The 22,500-nt window shown below is 54.6% G+C and overlaps 1 protein-coding gene across 1 annotated transcript in view; it reads right to left on the bottom strand.

Annotated features, from left to right (window-relative positions):
* LOC144954404 (protein sel-1 homolog 3-like) overlaps positions 1-22,413 on the bottom strand; it is a gene marked incomplete at both ends in the record, with an annotated part of 43,699 nt that extends 21,286 nt beyond the window's left edge. Inside the window, 8 exon segments of the mRNA XM_078884907.1 lie at positions 558-620; positions 3,892-4,032; positions 4,803-4,922; positions 6,009-6,188; positions 7,618-7,814; positions 18,225-18,324; positions 18,326-18,369; positions 22,290-22,413. Of these exon segments, the coding sequence (XP_078741033.1) occupies positions 558-620; positions 3,892-4,032; positions 4,803-4,922; positions 6,009-6,188; positions 7,618-7,814; positions 18,225-18,324; positions 18,326-18,369; positions 22,290-22,413 (969 nt within the window).
* Positions 22,414-22,500: the final 87 nt, after the last annotated feature.

The following is a 22,500-nucleotide window of genomic DNA, read 5'->3' as shown; positions in this document are numbered from 1 at the left end:
TGTAAGTGTAAGTGTGTGTAAGTGTAAGTGTGTGTAAGTGTGTAAGTGTAAGTGTGTGTGTAAGTGTAAGTGTGTGTAAGTGTAAGTGTGTGTAAGTGTATGTGTGTGTAAGTGTGTGTAAGTGTGCGTGTGTGTAAGTGTAAGTGTGTGTAAGTGTATGTGTGTGTAAGTGTAAGTGTGTGTAAGTGTGTGTAAGTGTATGTGTGTGTAAGTGTATGTGTGTGTAAGTGTAAGTGTGTGTAAGTGTGTGTAAGTGTAAGTGTGTAAGTGTAAGTGTGTGTAAGTGTAAGTGTGTGTAAGTGTAAGTGTGTGTAAGTGTAAGTGTATGTGTGTGTAAGTGTGCGTGTGTGTAAGTGTGTGTAAGTGTAAGTGTAAGTGTGTGTAAGTGTAAGTGTGTGTAAGTGTAAGTGTGTGTAAGTGTAAGTGTATGTGTGTGTGCGTGTGTGTAAGTGTATGTGTGTGTAAGTGTAAGTGTATGTGTGTGTAAGTGTAAGTGTGTGTAAGTGTGTGTGTATGTGTGTGTAAGTGTAAGTGTGTGTAAGTGTAAGTGTGGGTACCTGTGCCGCGGCTTTCTCCAGGTACTCACGAGCCAGCGTGAGATTCTGCTTCACTCCCTGACCCTGAGACACGAGACACGCGACACGCGACACGCGGGGTGAGTCAATGTGAGTGTGTGTAGGTGTGAGTGTGAGTGAGTGTGTGAGTGAGTGAGTGTATGAGTGAGTGTATGAGTGAGTGAGTGTGTGAGTGAGTGTATGAGTGAGTGAGTGTGTGAGTGAGTGTATGAGTGAGTGAGTGTATATGTGTGTGTGTGTGTAGGTGAGTGTGTGAGTGAGTGTGTGAGTGTGTGAGTGTATGAGTGAGTGTGTGAGTGAGTGTATGAGTGAGTGAGTGAGTGTATGAGTGAGTGAGTGTGTGAGTGAGTGTATGAGTGAGTGTGTGAGTGTATGAGTGAGTGTGTGAGTGAGTGTATGAGTGAGTGAGTGAGTGTATGAGTGAGTGAGTGTGTGAGTGAGTGTATGAGTGAGTGAGTGAGTGTATGAGTGAGTGAGTGTGTATGTGTGTGTGTGTGTAGGTGAGTGAGTGTGTGTGTAGGTGAGTGTGTGAGTGAGTGTGTGTAGGTGAGTGAGTGTGTGAGTGTGTGAGTGAGTGAGTGTATGAGTGAGTGTATGAGTGAGTGAGTGTGTGAGTGAGTGTATGAGTGAGTGAGTGTATATGTGTGTGTGTGTGTAGGTGAGTGTGTGAGTGTATGAGTGAGTGTGTGAGTGAGTGTATGAGTGAGTGAGTGAGTGTATGAGTGAGTGAGTGTATGAGTGAGTGTATGAGTGAGTGAGTGAGTGTATGAGTGAGTGAGTGTGTATGTGTGTGTGTGTGTAGGTGAGTGTGTGAGTGAGTGTGTGTAGGTGAGTGTGTGAGTGAGTGTGTGAGTGTGTGAGTGAGTGAGTGTATGAGTGAGTGTATGAGTGAGTGAGTGAGTGTGTGTGCATGTGTATGTGTGTGTGAGTGAGTGAGTATGAGTGTGTGTGCGTGTGTGCGTGTGTGTATGAATGAGTGTGTATGCGTGTGTGAATGAGTGAGAGTGTGAGTAAGTGTATGAGTGAGTGTATGAGTGAGTGTGTGAGTGTGTGAGTGTATGAGTGAGTGTATGAGTGAGTGTATGAGTGAGTGAGTGTATGAGTGAGTGAGTGTATGAGTGAGTGAGTGTGTGAGTGAGTGTGTGAGTGAGTGTGTGAGTGAGTGTGTGAGTGAGTGTATGAGTGAGTGTATGAGTGAGTGAGTGTGTGTAGGTGTGAGTGTGAGTGAGTGTGTGAGTGTATGAGTGAGTGAGTGTGTGAGTGAGTGTATGAGTGAGTGAGTGTATGAGTGAGTGAGTGTGTGAGTGTATGAGTGAGTGAGTATGAGTGTGTGTGCATGTGTGTGTGAGTGAGTGTGAGTGAGTGTGTGTGAGTGAGTGAGTATGAGTGTGTGTGCGTGTGTGCGTGTGTGTATGAATGAGTGTGTATGCGTGTGTGAGTGAGAGTGTGAGTGAGTGTGAGTGAGTGAGTATGAGTGTATGTGTGTGCGTATGAATGAGTGTGTATGAGTGTATGAGTGTGTAGGTGTGTGTGAGTGAGTGTGTGTGTAGGTGTGTCTGTGTGCGTGTGTAGGTGTGTGTGAGTGAGTGTGTGTGTAGATGTGTCTGTGTGCGTGTGTAGGTGTGTGTGTGTGCGTGTGTAGGTGTGTCTGTGTGCGTGTGTAGGTGTGTGTGACTGAGTGTGTAGGTGTGTGTGTGTGTGCGTGTGTAGGTGTGAGTGTGTAGGTGTGTGTCTGTGTGCGTGTGTAGGTGTGTGTGTGCGTGTGTAGGTGTGTCTGTGTGCGTGTGTAGGTGTGTGTAGGTGTGTGTAGGTGTGTGTGTGAGTGTGTAGGTGTGTGTGTGTAGGTGTGTGTGTGCGTGTGTAGGTGTGTCTGTGTGCGTGTGTAGGTGTGTGTAGGTGTGTCTGTGTGCGTGTGTAGGTGTGTGTAGGTGTGTGTGTGCGTGTGTAGGTGTGTCTGTGTGCGTGTGTAGGTGTGTCTGTGTGCGTGTGTAGGTGTGTCTGTGTGCACCTTGAGCAGCACAATGGCGTAGTCATACATGGCTGTGGGGTCGCGTGTCTCTGTGGCGCTGCGCTAGTAGTAGCGTGTGTGTGTGTGTGTGTAGGTGTGTGTGTGTAGGTGTGTGTGTGCGTGTGTAAGTGTGTCTGTGTGCGTGTGTAGGTGTGTGTAGGTGTGTGTGTGTTTGAGTGTGTAGGTGTGTGTGTAGGTGTGTGTGTGCGTGTGTAGGTGTGTGTGTGCGTGTGTGTAGGTGTGTGTGTGTGTGTGTGTGTGACTGAGTGTGTAGGTGTGTGTGTGCGTGTGTAGGTGTGTCTGTGTGTGCGTGTGTAGGTGTGTGTGTGTGCGTGTGTAGGTGTGTGTGTGTGCGTGTGTAGGTGTGTCTGTGTGCGTGTGTAGGTGTGTCTGTGTGCGTGTGTAGGTGTGTCTGTGTGCGTGTGTAGGTGTGTCTGTGTGCACCTTGAGCAGCACAATGGCGTAGTCGTACATGGCCGTGGGGTCGCGTGTCTCTGTGGCGCTGCGCTCGTAGTAGCGTGTGTATGTGTGTGTGACTGAGTGTGTAGGTGTGTGTGTGTGTGTAGGTTTGTCTGTGTGCGTGTGTAGGTGTGTGCGTGTGTAGGTGTGTGTGACTGAGTGTGTAGGTGTGTGTGTGTGTGTAGGTTTGTCTGTGTGCGTGTGTAGGTGTGTGTGTGTGCGTGTGTAGGTGTGTGTGTGCGTGTGTGCGTGTGTAGGTGTGTGTGTGCGTGTGTAGGTGCGTCTGTGTGCGTGTGTAGGTGTGTCTGTGTGCGTGTGTAGGTGTGTGTGACTGAGTGTGTAGGTGTGTGTGTGTGCGTGTGTAGGTGTGTCTGTGTGCGTGTGTAGGTGTGTCTGTGTGCGTGTGTAGGTGTGTCTGTGTGTGTGTGCGTGTGTAGGTGTGTGTGCGTGTGTAGGTGTGTCTGTGTGCGTGTGTAGGTGTGTCTGTGTGCGTGTGTAGGTGTGTGTGCGTGTGTAGGTGTGTCTGTGTGCGTGTGTAGGTGTGTCTGTGTGCGTGTGTAGGTGTGTCTGTGTGCACCTTGAGCAGCACAATGGCGTAGTCGTACATGGCCGTGGGGTCGCGTGTCTCTGTGGCGCTGCGCTCGTAGTAGCGTGTGTGTGTGTGTGTAGGTGTGTCTGTGTGCGTGTGTAGGTGTGTCTGTGTGCGTGTGTGTGTGTGTGCGTGTGTAGGTGTGTCTGTGTGCGTGTGTAGGTGTGTCTGTGTGCGTGTTTAGGTGTGTCTGTGTGCGTGTGTGTGTGTGTGCGTGTGTAGGTGTGTCTGTGTGCGTGTGTAGGTGTGTCTGTGTGCACCTTGAGCAGCACAATGGCGTAGTCGTACATGGCCGTGGGGTCGCGTGTCTCTGTGGCGCTGCGCTCGTAGTAGCGGGCTGCCGCTCCCACGTTGCGCGCCAGCCCTTGCTGGCCCCAGTACAGCATGCGGCCTAGCGTTTGCTACGCACGCACACACACGCACGCACGCACACACGCGTGAACACACGCGCACACACACACGCACACACACACACGCACGCACGCACTCACACGCATGCATAAACACACACGCATAAACACACACGCACACATGCTCGCGTGAACACACACACACGCACGCACACACACGCACGCGCACACACACACACACACACGCGTGAACACACACGCACACGCACACACACGCATAAACACACACGCACACACGCAATCACGCACACACGCATAAACACACAGGCACGCATAAACACACACGCACACACGCAATCACGCACACACGCATAAACACACAGGCACGCATAAACACACACGCACACACGCAATCACGCACACACGCATAAACACACAGGCACGCATAAACACACACGCACACACGCAATCACGCACACACGCATAAACACACAGGCACGCATAAACACACACGCACACACGCAATCACGCACACACGCATAAACACACAGGCACGCATAAACACACACGCACACACACGCAATCACGCACACACGCATAAACACACATGCCCACACACGCACGCGTAAACACACACGCACACATGCACACACACGTGCACACAGGCACACGCATGCACACACACACACACACGCACACATGCACACACACGTGCACACAGGCACACGCATGCACACACACACACGCACGCACGCGCACACACACACGCACACACACGCACGCCGCACGCGTCCACCTCTAGGTCCGCTCCGACGGCTCACCTGTGCGCCGCCCACACCCTGCCTGGCCTGGTGCTTGAGCCACAGGAAGAGGTCGTGGTCCGGCCTGGTCTGCTCCCTCAAGCCTGCCTCGTCGCTCAGGCGAACCAGCTCCACGTACACCTGCAGCGTCAGTTCGCGTGCGTGTGTAGGTGTGTGTGTGTGCGTGTGTGTGTGTGTGTGTGCGTGTGCGTGTGTGTGGGTGTGTGCGTGTGTGTGGGCGTGCGTGTGTGCGTGTGTGCGTGTGTGGGTGTGTGTGTGTGTGTGTGTGTGTGCGTGTGTGTGTGTGTGGGTGTGTGCGTGTGTGGGTGTGTGCGTGTGTGTGTGTGGGTGTGTGCGTGTGTGTGGGCGTGCGTGTGTGCGTGTGTGTGTGTGCGTGTGCGTGTGTGTGGGTGTGTGCGTGTGTGTGGGCGTGCGTGTGTGCGTGTGTGGGTGTGTGCGTGTGTGTGTATGTGGGTGTGTGCGTGTGTGTGGGCGTGCGTGTGTGCGTGTGTGTGTGTGCGTGTGCGTGTGTGTGGGTGTGTGCGTGTGTGTGGGCGTGCGTGTGTGGGTGTGTGTGTGTGCATGGGTGTGTGCGTGCGTGTGTGCGTGTGTGGGTGTGTGTGTGTGCGTGGGTGCGTGCGTGCGTGTGCACACACACGTAGATGTGAGTGAGCGAGTGGCTGAGTGAGTGGCTGAGTGGGTGAGTGAGTGGCTGAGTGAGTGAGCGAGCGAGTGGCTGAGCGAGTGGCTGAGTGAGTGAGTGAGTGGCTGAGCGAGTGGCTGAGTGAGTGAGTGGCTGAGTGAGTGAGTGGCTGAGTGAATGAGTGGCTGAGTAAGTTAGTGAGTAGCTGAGTGGCTGAGTGAGTGAGTGGCTGAGTGACTGAGTGGCTGAGTGGCTGAGTGAGTGAGTGAGTAGCTGACCTGGTCTGGACGGTGCTCCTGTCTTTGCCGCGAGGTGGTGATGGCGGCGTCGCTGTAGTAGCTGTAGGCTGAGTGAGTGAGTGGCTGAGTGAGTGAGTGAGTGGCTGAGTGAGTGGCTGAGTGAGTGGCTGAGTGAGTGAGTGACTGACCTGGTCTGGGCGGTGCTCCTGCCGCTGTCGCGAGGTGGTGATGGCGGCGTCGCTGTAGTAGCTGTAGGCTGAGTGAGTGAGTGAGTGGCTGAGCGAGTGAGTGAGTGGCTGAGTGAGTGAGTGGCTGAGTGAGTGGCTGAGTGAGTGAGTGACTGACCTGGTCTGGGCGGTGCTCCTGCCGCTGCCGCGAGGTGGTGATGGCGGCGTCGCTGTAGTAGCTGTAGGCTGCCCCCAGGTCTGCCTCGTGCCCGTCCAGGCCCCGCTGGTGCTTGTAGCCCAGACGCGCTTGGGCCAGGCCGCAGCCGTGGCCAGCCGCTAGCAGGCCCATCACCAGCGCCTGGGAAGGGGGGGGGGGGGGGGACACGGTGAGACGACACGGGGAGACACAGAGACACGGGGAGACACGGTGAGACACAGAGACAAGGGGAGACACAGAGACACGGGGAGACACAGAGACGCGGGGAGACACCAGGACAAGGGGATATACGGGTAGACACGGGGAGACACAGAGACACGGGGAGACACGGTGAGACACAGAGACAAGGGGAGACACAGAGACACGGGGAACAGAGACGCGGGGAGACACAGAGACAAGAGGAGACACGGGGAGACACAGAGACAAGGGGAGACACGGGGAGACACGGGGAGACATGGGAGGACACGGGGAGACACGGGGAAGACACAGAGAGACACAGGGAGGCACGGGGAGGCACAGGGGGACACAGTGAGACACAGAGACATGAGACACGGGGGGACACGGGGAGACGCGGGGAGACACAGGGAGACACGGGAAGGCACGGGGGGACATGCAGGAGACACGGGGACAAGGGGAGACACGGGGAGACACGGTGAGACACGGGGAGACACGGTGAGACACGGGGAGACACGGGGAGACACGGGGGGAGACACGGTGAGACACGGGGGAGACACGGTGGAGACACGGGGAGACACGGGGGAGACATGGGGGAGACACGGGGGAGACACGGGGGAGACACGGTGAGACACAGAGAGACACGCTGAGAGACACGGGGGAGACACGGTGAGACACGGTGAGACACAGTGAGACACGGTGAGACACGGTGAGACACGGTGAGACACGGTGAGACATGGTGAGAGAGACACGGGGAGACACGGGGGGCACGGGGGGACACGGGGAGACACGGGGAGACACACGGTGAGACACGGGGAGACACGGGTGAGACACGGGGAGACACGGGGAGACACGGGGAGACACGGGGGAGACACGGGGAGACACGGGGAGACACGGGGAGACACGGGGGAGACACGGGGAGACACGGGGAGACACGGGGGAGACACGGGGGAGACACGGGGAGACACGGGGGAGACACGGGGGAGACACGGGGAGACACGGGGAGACACGGTGAGACACGGGGAGATGCGGTGAGACACAGTGAGACACGAGGAGACACGGGGAGACACGGGGAGACACGGGGGGAGACACGGGGAGAGACACGGTGAGACACGGTGAGACACGGGGAGACACGGTGAGACACAGAGAGACACAGGGCGACACAGTGAGACACGGGGAGACGCGGGGCAGACACGGTGAGACACAGTGAGACACAGAGAGACACAGGGCGACACAGTGAGACACGGGGAGACGCGGGGGAGACACGGGGAGAAAGACACGGTGAGACACGGGGAGACGCGGCGAGACACGGGGAGACACGGGGAGAAAGACACGGTGAGACACGGGGAGACGCGGCGAGACACGGGGAGACACAAGTGTAAGTCTTCGCCCTCACCTCCGTCTGATTGGCTGGAACGCCCAGCCCCACCTGATAGGCCACGGCCAATAGGAAGAGGGCTTGGGGTTGCCCCAGGCAACCGGCCTGCCGCAGCCAATGAGGGACGAGCGTGCCGGGCCGTTTCTGTCCAATCAGGCGAGACCTGGCCAGGATGTACAAGTCCTTGGCCACAGGAACGGTGCTCAGGAGGAGATCTGTATGGGATGACAGAGGGCCTAGTGTCAATCACTGGGGCTCACTCCCATAGGGTTCATCCCATAGGGTTCAGTGTCAATCACTGGGACTCACTCCCATAGGGTTCAGTGTTAATCACTGGGATTCACTCCCATAGGGTTCAGTGTTAATCACTGGGGCTCACTCCCATAGGGTTCAGTGTTAATCACTGGGGCTCACTCCCATAGGGTTCAGTGTTAATCACTGGGGCTCACTCCCTTAGGGTTCAGTGTTAATCACTGGGGCTCACTCCCATAGGGTTCAGTGTTAATCACTGGGACTCGCTCCCATAGGGTTCAGTGTTAATCACTGGGACTCACTCCCATAGGGTTCAGTGTTAATCACTGGGACTCACTCCCATAGGGTTCAGTGTTAATCACTGGGACTCACTCCCATAGGGTTCAGTGTTAATCACTGGGACTCACTCCCATAGGGTTCAGTGTTAATCACTGGGACTCACTCCCATAGGGTTCAGTGTTAATCACTGGGACTCACTCCCATAGGGTTCAGTGTTAATCACTGGGACTCACTCCCATAGGGTTCTGTGTTAAACACTGGGACTCACTCCCATAGGGTTCAGTGTTAATCACTGGGGCTCACTCCCATAGGGTTCAGTGTTAATCACTGGGGCTCACTCCCATAGGGTTCAGTGTTAATCACTGGGACTCGCTCCCATAGGGTTCAGTGTTAATCACTGGGGCTCGCTCCCATAGGGTTCAGTGTTAATCACTGGGACTCGCTCCCATAGGGTTCAGTGTTAATCACTGGGGCTCACTCCCATAGGGTTCAGTGTTAATCACTGGGGCTCACTCCCATAGGGTTCAGTGTTAATCACTGGGGCTCACTCCCATAGGGTTCAGTGTTAATCACTGGGGCTCACTCCCTTAGGGTTCAGTGTTAATCACTGGGGCTCACTCCCATAGGGTTCAGTGTTAATCACTGGGACTCGCTCCCATAGGGTTCAGTGTTAATCACTGGGACTCACTCCCATAGGGTTCAGTGTTAATCACTGGGACTCACTCCCATAGGGTTCAGTGTTAATCACTGGGACTCACTCCCATAGGGTTCAGTGTTAATCACTGGGACTCACTCCCATAGGGTTCAGTGTTAATCACTGGGGCTCACTCCCATAGGGTTCAGTGTTAATCACTGGGACTCACTCCTATAGGGTTCAGTGTTAATCACTGGGGCTCACTCCCATAGGGTTCAGTGTTAATCACTGGGACTCACTCCCATAGGGTTCAGTGTTAATCACTGGGACTCACTCCCATAGGGTTCAGTGTTAATCACTGGGGCTCACTCCCATAGGGTTCTGTGTTAATCACTGGGGCTCACTCCCATAGGGTTCAGTGTTAGTCACTGGGGCTCACTCCCATAGGGTTCAGTGTTAATCACTGGGACTCACTCCCATAGGGTTCAGTGTTAATCACTGAGACTCACTCCCATAGGGTTCAGTGTTAATCACTGGGACTCACTCCCATAGGGTTCAGTGTTAATCACTGGGACTCACTCCCATAGGGTTCAGTGTTAGTCACTGGGGCTCACTCCCATAGGGTTCAGTGTTAATCACTGGGACTCACTCCCATAGGGTTCAGTGTTAATCACTGAGACTCACTCCCATAGGGTTCAGTGTTAATCACTGGGACTCACTCCCATAGGGTTCAGTGTTAATCACTGGGGCTCACTCCCATAGGGTTCAGTGTTAATCACTGGGACTCGCTCCCATAGGGTTCAGTGTTAATCACTGGGACTCACTCCTATAGGGTTCGGTGTTAATCACTGGGGCTCACTCCCATAGGGTTCAGTGTTAATCACTAGGACTCACTCCCATAGGGTTCAGTGTTAATCACTGGGGCTCACTCCTATAGGGTTCGGTGTTAATCACTGGGGCTCACTCCCATAGGGTTCAGTGTTAATCACTGGGGCTCACTCCTATAGGGTTCAGTGTTAATCACTGGGACTCACTCCCATAGGGTTCAGTGTTAATCACTGGGGCTCACTCCCATAGGGTTCAGTGTTAATCACTGGGGCTCACTCCCATAGGGTTCATTGTTAATCACTGGGACTCACTCCCATAGGGTTCAGTGTTAATCACTGGGACTCACTCCCATAGGGTTCAGTGTTTATCACTGGGGCTCACTCCCATAGGGTTCATTGTTAATCACTGGGACTCACTCCCATAGGGTTCAGTGTTAATCACTGGGACTCACTCCCATAGGGTTCAGTGTTAATCACTGGGACTCACTCCCATAGGGTTCAGTGTTAGTCACTGGGGCTCACTCCCATAGGGTTCAGTGTTAATCACTGAGACTCACTCCCATAGGGTTCAGTGTTAATCACTGAGACTCACTCCCATAGGGTTCAGTGTTAATCACTGGGACTCACTCCCATAGGGTTCAGTGTTAATCACTGGGGCTCACTCCCATAGGGTTCAGTGTTAATCACTGGGACTCGCTCCCATAGGGTTCAGTGTTAATCACTGGGATTCACTCCTATAGGGTTTCGGTGTTAATCACTGGGGCTCACTCCCATAGGGTTCAGTGTTAATCACTAGGACTCACTCCCATAGGGTTCAGTGTTAATCACTGGGGCTCACTCCTATAGGGTTCGGTGTTAATCACTGGGGCTCACTCCCATAGGGTTCAGTGTTAATCACTGGGGCTCACTCCTATAGGGTTCAGTGTTAATCACTGGGACTCACTCCCATAGGGTTCAGTGTTAATCACTGGGGCTCACTCCCATAGGGTTCAGTGTTAATCACTGGGGCTCACTCCCATAGGGTTCATTGTTAATCACTGGGACTCACTCCCATAAGGTTCAGTGTTAATCACTGGGACTCACTCCCATAGGGTTCAGTGTTAATCACTGGGGCTCACTCCCATAGGGTTCATTGTTAATCACTGGGACTCACTCCCATAGGGTTCAGTGTTTATCACTGGGGCTCACTCCCATAGGGTTCATTGTTAATCACTGGGACTCACTCCCATAGGGTTCAGTGTTAATCACTGGGACTCACTCCCATAGGGTTCAGTGTTAATCACTGGGACTCACTCCCATAGGGTTCAGTGTTAATCACTGGGACTCACTCCCATAGGGTTCAGTGTTAATCACTGGGACTCACTCCCATAGGGTTCAGTGTTAATCACTGGGACTCACTCCTATAAGGTTCAGTGTTAATCACTGGGGCTCACTCCCATAGGGTTCAGTGTTAATCACTGGGACTCACTCCCATAGGGTTCAGTGTTAATCACTGGGACTCACTCCCATAGGGTTCAGTGTTAATCACTGGGACTCACTCCCATAGGGTTCAGTGTTAATCACTGGGACTCACTCCCATAGGGTTCAGTGTTAATCACTGGGACTCACTCCCATAGGGTTCAGTGTTAATCACTGGGGCTCACTCCCATAGGGTTCAGTGTTAATCACTGGGACTCACTCCCATAGGGTTCAGTGTTAATCACTGGGACTCACTCCCATAGGGTTCAGTGTTAATCACTGGGACTCACTCCCATAGGGTTCAGTGTTAATCACTGGGACTCACTCCCATAGGGTTCAGTGTTAATCACTGGGACTCACTCCCATAGGGTTCAGTGTTAATCACTGGGACTCACTCCCATAGGGTTCAGTGTTAATCACTGGGACTCACTCCTATAGGGTTCAGTGTTAATCACTGGGGCTCACTCCCATAGGGTTCAGTGTTAATCACTGGGACTCACTCCCATAGGGTTCAGTGTTAATCACTGGGACTCACTCCCATAGGGTTCAGTGTTAATCACTGGGACTCACTCCCATAGGGTTCAGTGTTAATCACTGGGACTCACTCCCATAGGGTTCAGTGTTAATCACTGGGACTCACTCCCATAGGGTTCAGTGTTAATCACTGGGACTCGCTCCCATAGGGTTCAGTGTTAATCACTGGGACTCACTCCCATAGGGTTCAGTGTTAATCACTGGGGCTCACTCCCATAGGGTTCAGTGTTAATCACTGGGGCTCACTCCCATAGGGTTCAGTGTTAATCACTGGGGCTCACTCCCATAGGGTTCAGTGTTAATCACTGGGGCTCACTCCCATAGGGTTCAGTGTTAATCACTGGGGCTCACTCCCATAGGGTTCAGTGTTAATCACTGGGGCTCACTCCCATAGGGTTCTGTGTTAATCACTGGGACTCACTCCCATAGGGTTCATTGTTAATCACTGGGGCTGACTCCCATAGGGTTCAGTGTTAATCACTGGGGCTCACTCCCATAGGGTTCAGTGTTAATCACTGGGGCTCACTCCCATAGGGTTCAGTGTTAATCACTGGGACTCACTCCCATAGGGTTCAGTGTTAATCACTGGGGCTCACTCCCATAGGGTTCAGTGTTAATCACTGGGGCTCACTCCCATAGGGTTCAGTGTTAATCACTGGGACTCACTCCCATAGGGTTCAGTGTTAATCACTGGGGCTCACTCCCATAGGGTTCAGTGTTAATCACTGGGGCTCACTCCCATAGGGTTCTGTGTTAATCACTGGGACTCACTCCCATAGGGTTCATTGTTAATCACTGGGACTCACTCCCATAGGGTTCTGTGTTAATCACTGGGACTCACTCCCATAGGGTTCAGTGTTAATCACTGGGACTCACTCCCATAGGGTTCAGTGTTAATCACTGGGACTCACTCCCATAGTGTTCAGTGTTAATCACTGGGACTCACTCCCATAGGGTTCAGTGTTAATCACTGGGACTCACTCCCATAGGGTTCAGTGTTAATCACTGGGACTCACTCCCATAGGGTTCAGTGTTAATCACTGGGACTCACTCCCATAGGGTTCAGTGTTAATCACTGGGACTCACTCCCATAGGGTTCGGTGTTAATCACTGGGACTCGCTCCCATAGGGTTCAGTGTTAATCACTGGGACTCACTCCCATAGGGTTCAGTGTTAATCACTGGGGCTCACTCCCATAGGGTTCAGTGTTAATCACTGGGACTCACTCCCATAGGGTTCAGTGTTAATCACTGGGACTCACTCCCATAGGGTTCAGTGTTAATCACTGGGGCTCACTCCCATAGGGTTCAGTGTTAATCACTGGGACTCACTCCCATAGGGTTCAGTGTTAATCACTGGGACTCACTCCCATAGGGTTCAGTGTTAATCACTGGGGCTCACTCCCATAGGGTTCAGTGTTAATCACTGAGACTCACTCCCATAGGGTTCAGTGTCAATCACTGGGACTCACTCCCATAGGGTTCATTGTTAATCACTGGGGCTCACTCCCATAGGGTTCAGTGTTAATCACTGGGACTCACTCCTATAGGGTTCGGTGTTAATCACTGGGGCTCACTCCCATAGGGTTCAGTGTTAATCACTGGGACTCACTCCCATAGGGTTCAGTGTTAATCACTGGGGCTCACTCCTATAGGGTTCGGTGTTAATCACTGGGACTCACTCCTATAGGGTTCAGTGTTAATCACTGGGGCTCACTCCCATAGGGTTCAGTGTTAATCACTGGGACTCACTCCCATAGGGTTCAGTGTTAATCACTGGGACTCACTCCCATAGGGTTCAGTGTTAATCACTGGGACTCACTCCCATAGGGTTCAGTGTTAATCACTGGGACTCACTCCCATAGGGTTCAGTGTTAATCACTGGGACTCACTCCCATAGGGTTCAGTGTTAATCACTGGGACTCGCTCCCATAGGGTTCAGTGTTAATCACTGGGACTCACTCCCATAGGGTTCAGTGTTAATCACTGGGGCTCACTCCCATAGGGTTCAGTGTTAATCACTGGGGCTCACTCCCATAGGGTTCAGTGTTAATCACTGGGGCTCACTCCCATAGGGTTCAGTGTTAATCACTGGGGCTCACTCCCATAGGGTTCAGTGTTAATCACTGGGGCTCACTCCCATAGGGTTCAGTGTTAATCACTGGGGCTCACTCCCATAGGGTTCTGTGTTAATCACTGGGACTCACTCCCATAGGGTTCATTGTTAATCACTGGGGCTGACTCCCATAGGGTTCAGTGTTAATCACTGGGGCTCACTCCCATAGGGTTCAGTGTTAATCACTGGGGCTCACTCCCATAGGGTTCAGTGTTAATCACTGGGACTCACTCCCATAGGGTTCAGTGTTAATCACTGGGGCTCACTCCCATAGGGTTCAGTGTTAATCACTGGGGCTCACTCCCATAGGGTTCAGTGTTAATCACTGGGACTCACTCCCATAGGGTTCAGTGTTAATCACTGGGGCTCACTCCCATAGGGTTCAGTGTTAATCACTGGGGCTCACTCCCATAGGGTTCTGTGTTAATCACTGGGACTCACTCCCATAGGGTTCATTGTTAATCACTGGGACTCACTCCCATAGGGTTCTGTGTTAATCACTGGGACTCACTCCCATAGGGTTCAGTGTTAATCACTGGGACTCACTCCCATAGGGTTCAGTGTTAATCACTGGGACTCACTCCCATAGTGTTCAGTGTTAATCACTGGGACTCACTCCCATAGGGTTCAGTGTTAATCACTGGGACTCACTCCCATAGGGTTCAGTGTTAATCACTGGGACTCACTCCCATAGGGTTCAGTGTTAATCACTGGGACTCACTCCCATAGGGTTCAGTGTTAATCACTGGGACTCACTCCCATAGGGTTCGGTGTTAATCACTGGGACTCGCTCCCATAGGGTTCAGTGTTAATCACTGGGACTCACTCCCATAGGGTTCAGTGTTAATCACTGGGGCTCACTCCCATAGGGTTCAGTGTTAATCACTGGGACTCACTCCCATAGGGTTCAGTGTTAATCACTGGGACTCACTCCCATAGGGTTCAGTGTTAATCACTGGGGCTCACTCCCATAGGGTTCAGTGTTAATCACTGGGACTCACTCCCATAGGGTTCAGTGTTAATCACTGGGACTCACTCCCATAGGGTTCAGTGTTAATCACTGGGGCTCACTCCCATAGGGTTCAGTGTTAATCACTGAGACTCACTCCCATAGGGTTCAGTGTCAATCACTGGGACTCACTCCCATAGGGTTCATTGTTAATCACTGGGGCTCACTCCCATAGGGTTCAGTGTTAATCACTGGGACTCACTCCTATAGGGTTCGGTGTTAATCACTGGGGCTCACTCCCATAGGGTTCAGTGTTAATCACTGGGACTCACTCCCATAGGGTTCAGTGTTAATCACTGGGGCTCACTCCTATAGGGTTCGGTGTTAATCACTGGGGCTCACTCCCATAGGGTTCAGTGTTAATCACTGGGGCTCACTCCTATAGGGTTCAGTGTTAATCACTGGGACTCACTCCCATAGGGTTCAGTGTTAATCACTGGGGCTCACTCCCATAGGGTTCAGTGTTAATCACTGGGGCTCACTCCCATAGGGTTCATTGTTAATCACTGGGACTCACTCCCATAGGGTTCAGTGTTAATCACTGGGACTCACTCCCATAGGGTTCAGTGTTAATCACTGGGGCTCACTCCCATAGGGTTCATTGTTAATCACTGGGACTCACTCCCATAGGGTTCAGTGTTTATCACTGGGACTCACTCCTATAGGGTTCAGTGTTAATCACTGGGGCTCACTCCCATAGGGTTCATTGTTAATCACTGGGACTCACTCCCATAGGGTTCAGTGTTTATCACTGGGGCTCACTCCCATAGGGTTCATTGTTAATCACTGGGACTCACTCCCATAGGGTTCAGTGTTAATCACTGGGACTCACTCCCATAGGGTTCAGTGTTAATCACTGGGACTCACTCCCATAGGGTTCAGTGTTAATCACTGGGACTCACTCCCATAGGGTTCAGTGTTAATCACTGGGACTCACTCCCATAGGGTTCAGTGTTAATCACTGGGACTCACTCCTATAGGGTTCAGTGTTAATCACTGGGGCTCCCTCCCATAGGGTTCAGTGTTAATCACTGGGACTCACTCCCATAGGGTTCAGTGTTAATCACTGGGACTCACTCCCATAGGGTTCAGTGTTAATCACTGGGACTCACTCCCATAGGGTTCAGTGTAAATCACTGGGACTCACTCCCATAGGGTTCAGTGTTAATCACTGGGACTCACTCCCATAGGGTTCAGTGTTAATCACTGGGACTCACTCCCATAGGGTTCAGTGTTAATCACTGGGACTCACTCCCATAGGGTTCAGTGTTAATCACTGGGGCTCACTCCCATAGTGTTCAGTGTTAATCACTGGGACTCACTCCTATAGGGTTCAGTGTTAATCACTGGGACTCACTCCCATAGGGTTCAGTGTTAATCACTGGGACTCACTCCCATAGGGTTCAGTGTTAATCACTGGGACTCACTCCTATAGGGTTCAGTGTTAATCACTGGGGCTCACTCCCATAGGGTTCAGTGTTAATCACTGGGACTCACTCCTATAGGGTTCAGTGTTAATCACTGGGACTCACTCCCATAGTGTTCAGTGTTAATCACTGGGACTCACTCCCATAGGGTTCAGTGTTAATCACTGGGACTCACTCCCATAGGGTTCAGTGTTAATCACTGGGACTCACTCCCATAGGGTTCAGTGTTAATCACTGGGACTCACTCCCATAGGGTTCAGTGTTAATCACTGGGACTCACTCCCATAGGGTTCAGTGTTAATCACTGGGACTCACTCCCATAGGGTTCAGTGTTAATCACTGGGACTCACTCCCATAGGGTTCAGTGTTAATCACTGGGACTCACTCCCATAGGGTTCAGTGTTAATCACTGGGACTCACTCCCATAGGGTTCAGTGTTAATCACTGGGACTCACTCCCATAGGGTTCAGTGTTAATCACTGGGACTCGCTCCCATAGGGTTCAGTGTTAATCACTGGGACTCACTCCCATAGGGTTCAGTGTTAATCACTGGGACTCACTCCCATAGGGTTCATTGTTAATCACTGGGGCTGACTCCCATAGGGTTCAGTGTTAATCACTGGGGCTCACTCCCATAGGGTTCAGTGTTAATCACTGGGGCTCACTCCCATAGGGTTCAGTGTTAATCACTGGGGCTCACTCCCATAGGGTTCAGTGTTAATCACTGGGGCTCACTCCCATAGGGTTCAGTGTTAATCACTGGGGCTCACTCCCATAGGGTTCTGTGTTAATCACTGGGACTCACTCCCATAGGGTTCATTGTTAATCACTGGGGCTCACTCCCATAGGGTTCAGTGTTAATCACTGGGGCTCACTCCCATAGGGTTCAGTGTTAATCACTGGGGCTCACTCCCATAGGGTTCAGTGTTAATCACTGGGGCTCACTCCCATAGGGTTCAGTGTTAATCACTGGGACTCACTCCCATAGGGTTCAGTGTTAATCACTGGGGCTCACTCCCATAGGGTTCAGTGTTAATCACTGGGGCTCGCTCCCATAGGGTTCAGTGTTAATCACTGGGACTCACTCCCATAGGGTTCAGTGTTAATCACTGGGGCTCACTCCCATAGGGTTCAGTGTTAATCACTGGGGCTCACTCCCATAGGGTTCAGTGTTAATCACTGGGGCTCACTCCCATAGGGTTCAGTGTTAATCACTGGGGCTCACTCCCATAGGGTTCTGTGTTAATCACTGGGACTCACTCCCATAGGGTTCATTGTTAATCACTGGGGCTCACTCCCATAGGGTTCAGTGTTAATCACTGGGGCTCACTCCCATAGGGTTCAGTGTTAATCACTGGGGCTCACTCCCATAGGGTTCGGTGTTAATCACTGGGGCTCACTCCCATAGGGTTCAGTGTTAATCACTGGGGCTCACTCCCATAGGGTTCGGTGTTAATCACTGGGGCTCACACCCATAGGGTTCAGTGTTAATCACTGGGACTCACTCCCATAGGGTTCAGTGTTAATCACTGGGGCTCACTCCTATAGGGTTCAGTGTTAATCACTGGGACTCACTCCCATAGGGTTCGGTGTTAATCACTGGGGCTCACTCCCATAGGGTTCAGTGTTAATCACTGGGGCTCACTCTCATAGGGTTCGGTGTTAATCACTGGGGCTCACTCCTATAGGGTTCAGTGTTAATCACTGGGACTCACTCCCATAGGGTTCGGTGTTAATCACTGGGGCTCACTCCCATAGGGTTCAGTGTTAATCACTGGGACTCACTCCCATAGGGTTCAGTGTTAATCACTGGGGCTCACTCCCATAGGGTTCAGTGTTAATCACTGGGACTCACTCCTATAGGGTTCAGTGTTAATCACTGGGACTCACTCCCATAGGGTTCAGTGTTAATCACTGGGACTCACTCCCATAGGGTTCAGTGTTAATCACTGGGGCTCACTCCCATAGGGTTCAGTGTTAATCACTGGGGCTCCCTGATTGGTCGGCCGTACCGCCGTGCCGACGGCCTGCCTCCGTTGCCATGGCGACGCCCCCCCCCCCACCCACAGTTGCCATGGCGACGACCTTACCCTCGTTGCCACGGCGACCGTTGGCCCGGCGACCGAGCAGGGCGGCCAGGGCCTTGTGCCGCTTGGCGATTGGCTCCCGCGCGTCACATGACCCCGGCGGGGGTCCTTCGAGCGAACAGGCGGGCGTAGGCGTCCGGGCAGCTGCCTGTAGGATGAGACAGCGACGTCGACCAATAGGAACGCGGCGCTCACGTCACCACTCTGGCTATAGGTGGGGCGACAGCTGCTGCTGCTGCTGCTGTGTGGGTCTCTGGCCTTGGGGCACCCCCAGGGGCAGCTGTCTCTGTGTGTTAGTCTGCACCCACCAACTCGCTCGCCCACTCACCCACACACTCACTCACCCACCCACCCACCCACTCACTCACCCACCCACCCACTCACCCACCCACTCACCCACCCACCCACTCACCCACCCACTCACCCACCCACTCACTCACCCACCCACTCACTCACCCACCCACTCACCCACTCACTCACCCACCCACTCACCCACCACCCACCCACTCACCCACCACCCACCCACTCACCCACTCACCCACCCACCCACTCACCCACTCACCCACTCACCCACCACCCACCCACTCACCCACCACCCACCCACTCACCCACTCACCCACCCACCCACTCACCCACTCACCCACCCACCCACTCACCCACTCACCCACTCACCCACCCACTCACCACTCACCCACCACTCACCTACTCACCCACTCACCCACTCACTCACCCACCCACACACCCACTCACCCACTCACACACCCACTCACCCACTCACCCACTCACTCACCACTCACCCACTCACCCACCACTCACTCACTCACTCACCCACCCACTCACCCACTCACCCACCCACCCACCCACTCACTCACTCACTCACCCACCCACCCACTCACCAACTCACCCACCCACCCACTCACCCACCCACTCACCCACCCACCCACTCACCCACTCACCCACTCACTCACCCACCCACTCACCCACTCACTCACTCACCCACTCACCCACTCACCCACCCACTCAACCACTCACCCACCCACTCACCCACCCACTCACCCACCCACTCACCCACCCACTCACCCACCCACTCACCCACCCACTCACCCACCCACTCACCCACCCACTCACCCACTCACTCACCCACCCACTCACCCACCCACTCACCCACCCACTCACCCACCCACTCACCCACCCACTCACCCACCCACTCACCCACTCACCCACCCACTCAACCACTCACCCACCCACCCACCCACTCACCCACCCACTCACTCACTCACCCACTCACCCACTCACCCACTCACCCACCCACTCACTCACACATCCACTCACCCACTCACCACTCACCCACTCACCCACTCACCCACCCACTCACCCACTCACTCACCCACCCACTCACTCACCCACTCACCCACTCACCCACCCACTAAACCACTCACCCACCCACTCACCCACCCACTCACTCACCCACCCACTCACTCACTCACCCACTCACCACTCACCCACTCACCCACCCACTCACCCACTCACTCACCCACCCACTCACCCACTCACCCACCCACTCACCCACCCACTCAACCACTCACCCACCCACTCACCCACCCACTCACCCACCCACTCACTCACCCACTCACCCACTCACCCACCCACCCACTCACTCACTCACTCACCCACCCACCCACTCACCCCACTCACCCACCCACCCACCCACTCACCCACCCACTCACCCACCCACCCACTCACCCACTCACTCACCCACCCACTCACCCACTCACTCACCCACCCACTCACCCACTCACTCACCCACCCAACCACTCACCCACCCACTCACCCACCCACTCACCCACCCACTCACCCACCCACTCACCCACCCACTCACTCACCCACTCACCCACCCACCCACTCACTCACCCACCCACTCACCCACCCACTCACCCACCCACTCACCCACCCACTCACCCACTCACTCACCCACCCACTCACCCACCCACTCACCCACTCACCCACCCACTCAACCACTCACCCACCCACTCACCCACCCACTCACCCACCCACTCACTCACCCACTCACCCACTCACCCACCCACTCACTCACTCACCCACTCACCCACTCACCACTCACCACCACTCACCCACTCACCCACCCACCCACCCACCCACTCACCCACCCACTCACCCACTCACCCACCCACTCAACCACTCACCCACCCACTCACCCACCCACTCACCCACCCACTCACCCACTCACCCACCCACTCACCCACCCACTCACCCACTCACCCACCCACTCACTCACTCACTCACTCACCCACTCACCCACCCACTCACTCACTCACCCACCCACCCACTCACCCACTCACACACCCACTCACCCACTCACACACCCACTCACCCACTCACACACCCACTCACCCACTCACCCACTCACTCACCCACTCACCCACTCACCCACTCACCCACCCACTCACCCACCCACCCACTCACCACTCACCCACCACTCACCCACCCACCCACTCACCCACCCACTCACCCACCCACCCACCCACTCACCCACCCACCCACCCACTCACCCACCCACCCAATCACCCACCCACCCACTCACCCACTCACCCACCACTCACCCACCCACTCACCCACCCACCCACTCACCCACCCACTCACCCACCCACCCACCCACTCACCCACTCACCCACCACTCACCCACCCACCCACTCACCCACCCACTCACCCACCCACTCACCACTCACCCACCACTCACCCACTCACCCACTCACCCACCCACTCACCACCCACCCACTCACCCACTCACCCACTCACCCACCCACTCACCCACCCACCCACTCACCACTCACCCACCACTCACCCACCCACCCACTCACCCACCCACTCACCCACCCACCCACCCACCCACTCACCCACCCACCCACTCACCCACCCACCCACTCACCCACCCACCCACTCACCCACTCACCCACCACTCACCCACCCACCCACTCACCCACCCACTCACCCACCCACCCACCCACTCACCCACCCACTCACCCACCACTCACCCACCCACCCACTCACCCACCCACTCACCCACCCACTCACCACTCACCCACCACTCACCCACTCACCCACTCACCCACCCACTCACCCACCCACCCACTCACCACCCACCCACCCACTCACCACTCACCCACTCACCCACTCACCCACCCACTCACCCACCCACCCACTCACCCACCCACTCACTCACCACTCACCCACTCACCACTCACCCACCTACTCACCCACCCACTCACTCACCACTCACCCACTCACCACCCACCCACCCACTCACCACCCACCCACCCACTCACCACCCACCCACTCACCCACTCACCCACCCACTCACCCACCCACCCACCCACTCACCCACCCACCCACCCACTCACCACCCACCCACTCACCCACCCACCCACTCACTCACCCACCCACTCACCCACTCACCCACTCACTCACCCACTCACACACCCACTCACTCACTCACTCACCCACCCACCCACTCACCACTCACCCACCACCACCCACCCACTCACTCACCCACCCACCCACCCACTCACCCACTCACCCACCCACCCACCCACTCACCCACCCACTCACCCACCCACCCACCCACCCACTCACCCCACCACCCACTCACTCACCCACCCACTCACTCACCCACCCACCCACTCACCCACCCACTCACCCACCCACCCACTCACCCACCCACTCACCACCCACCCACTCACCCACTCACCCACCCACCCACCCACCCACTCACCACTCACCCACTCACCCACTCACCCACCCACTCACTCACTCACCCACCCACCCACCCACTCACCACTCACTCACCCACCCACTCACTCACCCACCCACTCACCCACCCACCCACCCACTCACTCACTCACTCACCCACCCACTCACTCACTCACCCACCCACCCACCCACTCACTCACTCACCCACCCACCCACCACTCACTCACCCACCACTCACCCACCCACTCACTCACTCACCCACTCACCCACCCACCCACTCACCACTCACCCACCACTCACCGAGGCTGCTGGCTGGGTGAGTGCCTACGTGGTGCTGCAGCAGCGAGGGGAGTGCTCCGTGGAGTTGTCGGCAGGAAGTCTCGAACGCCGCGATGTCACGCTCCACTGGGCCCAGCCACCCGTCCTACCATCAACAACAACATCAACAACATCAACACCATCAACAACAACAACACCATCAACAACACCATCACCAACATCAACAACATCA

Source organism: Lampetra fluviatilis, unplaced genomic scaffold (genome assembly GCF_964198595.1).
Source record: "Lampetra fluviatilis unplaced genomic scaffold, kcLamFluv1.1 SCAFFOLD_840, whole genome shotgun sequence".
NCBI classification, from domain to species: Eukaryota; Metazoa; Chordata; class Hyperoartia; order Petromyzontiformes; family Petromyzontidae; genus Lampetra; species Lampetra fluviatilis.
Note: the sequence above shows the minus strand (reverse complement) of the source record. Positions and strands in the feature narration are given on the sequence as shown.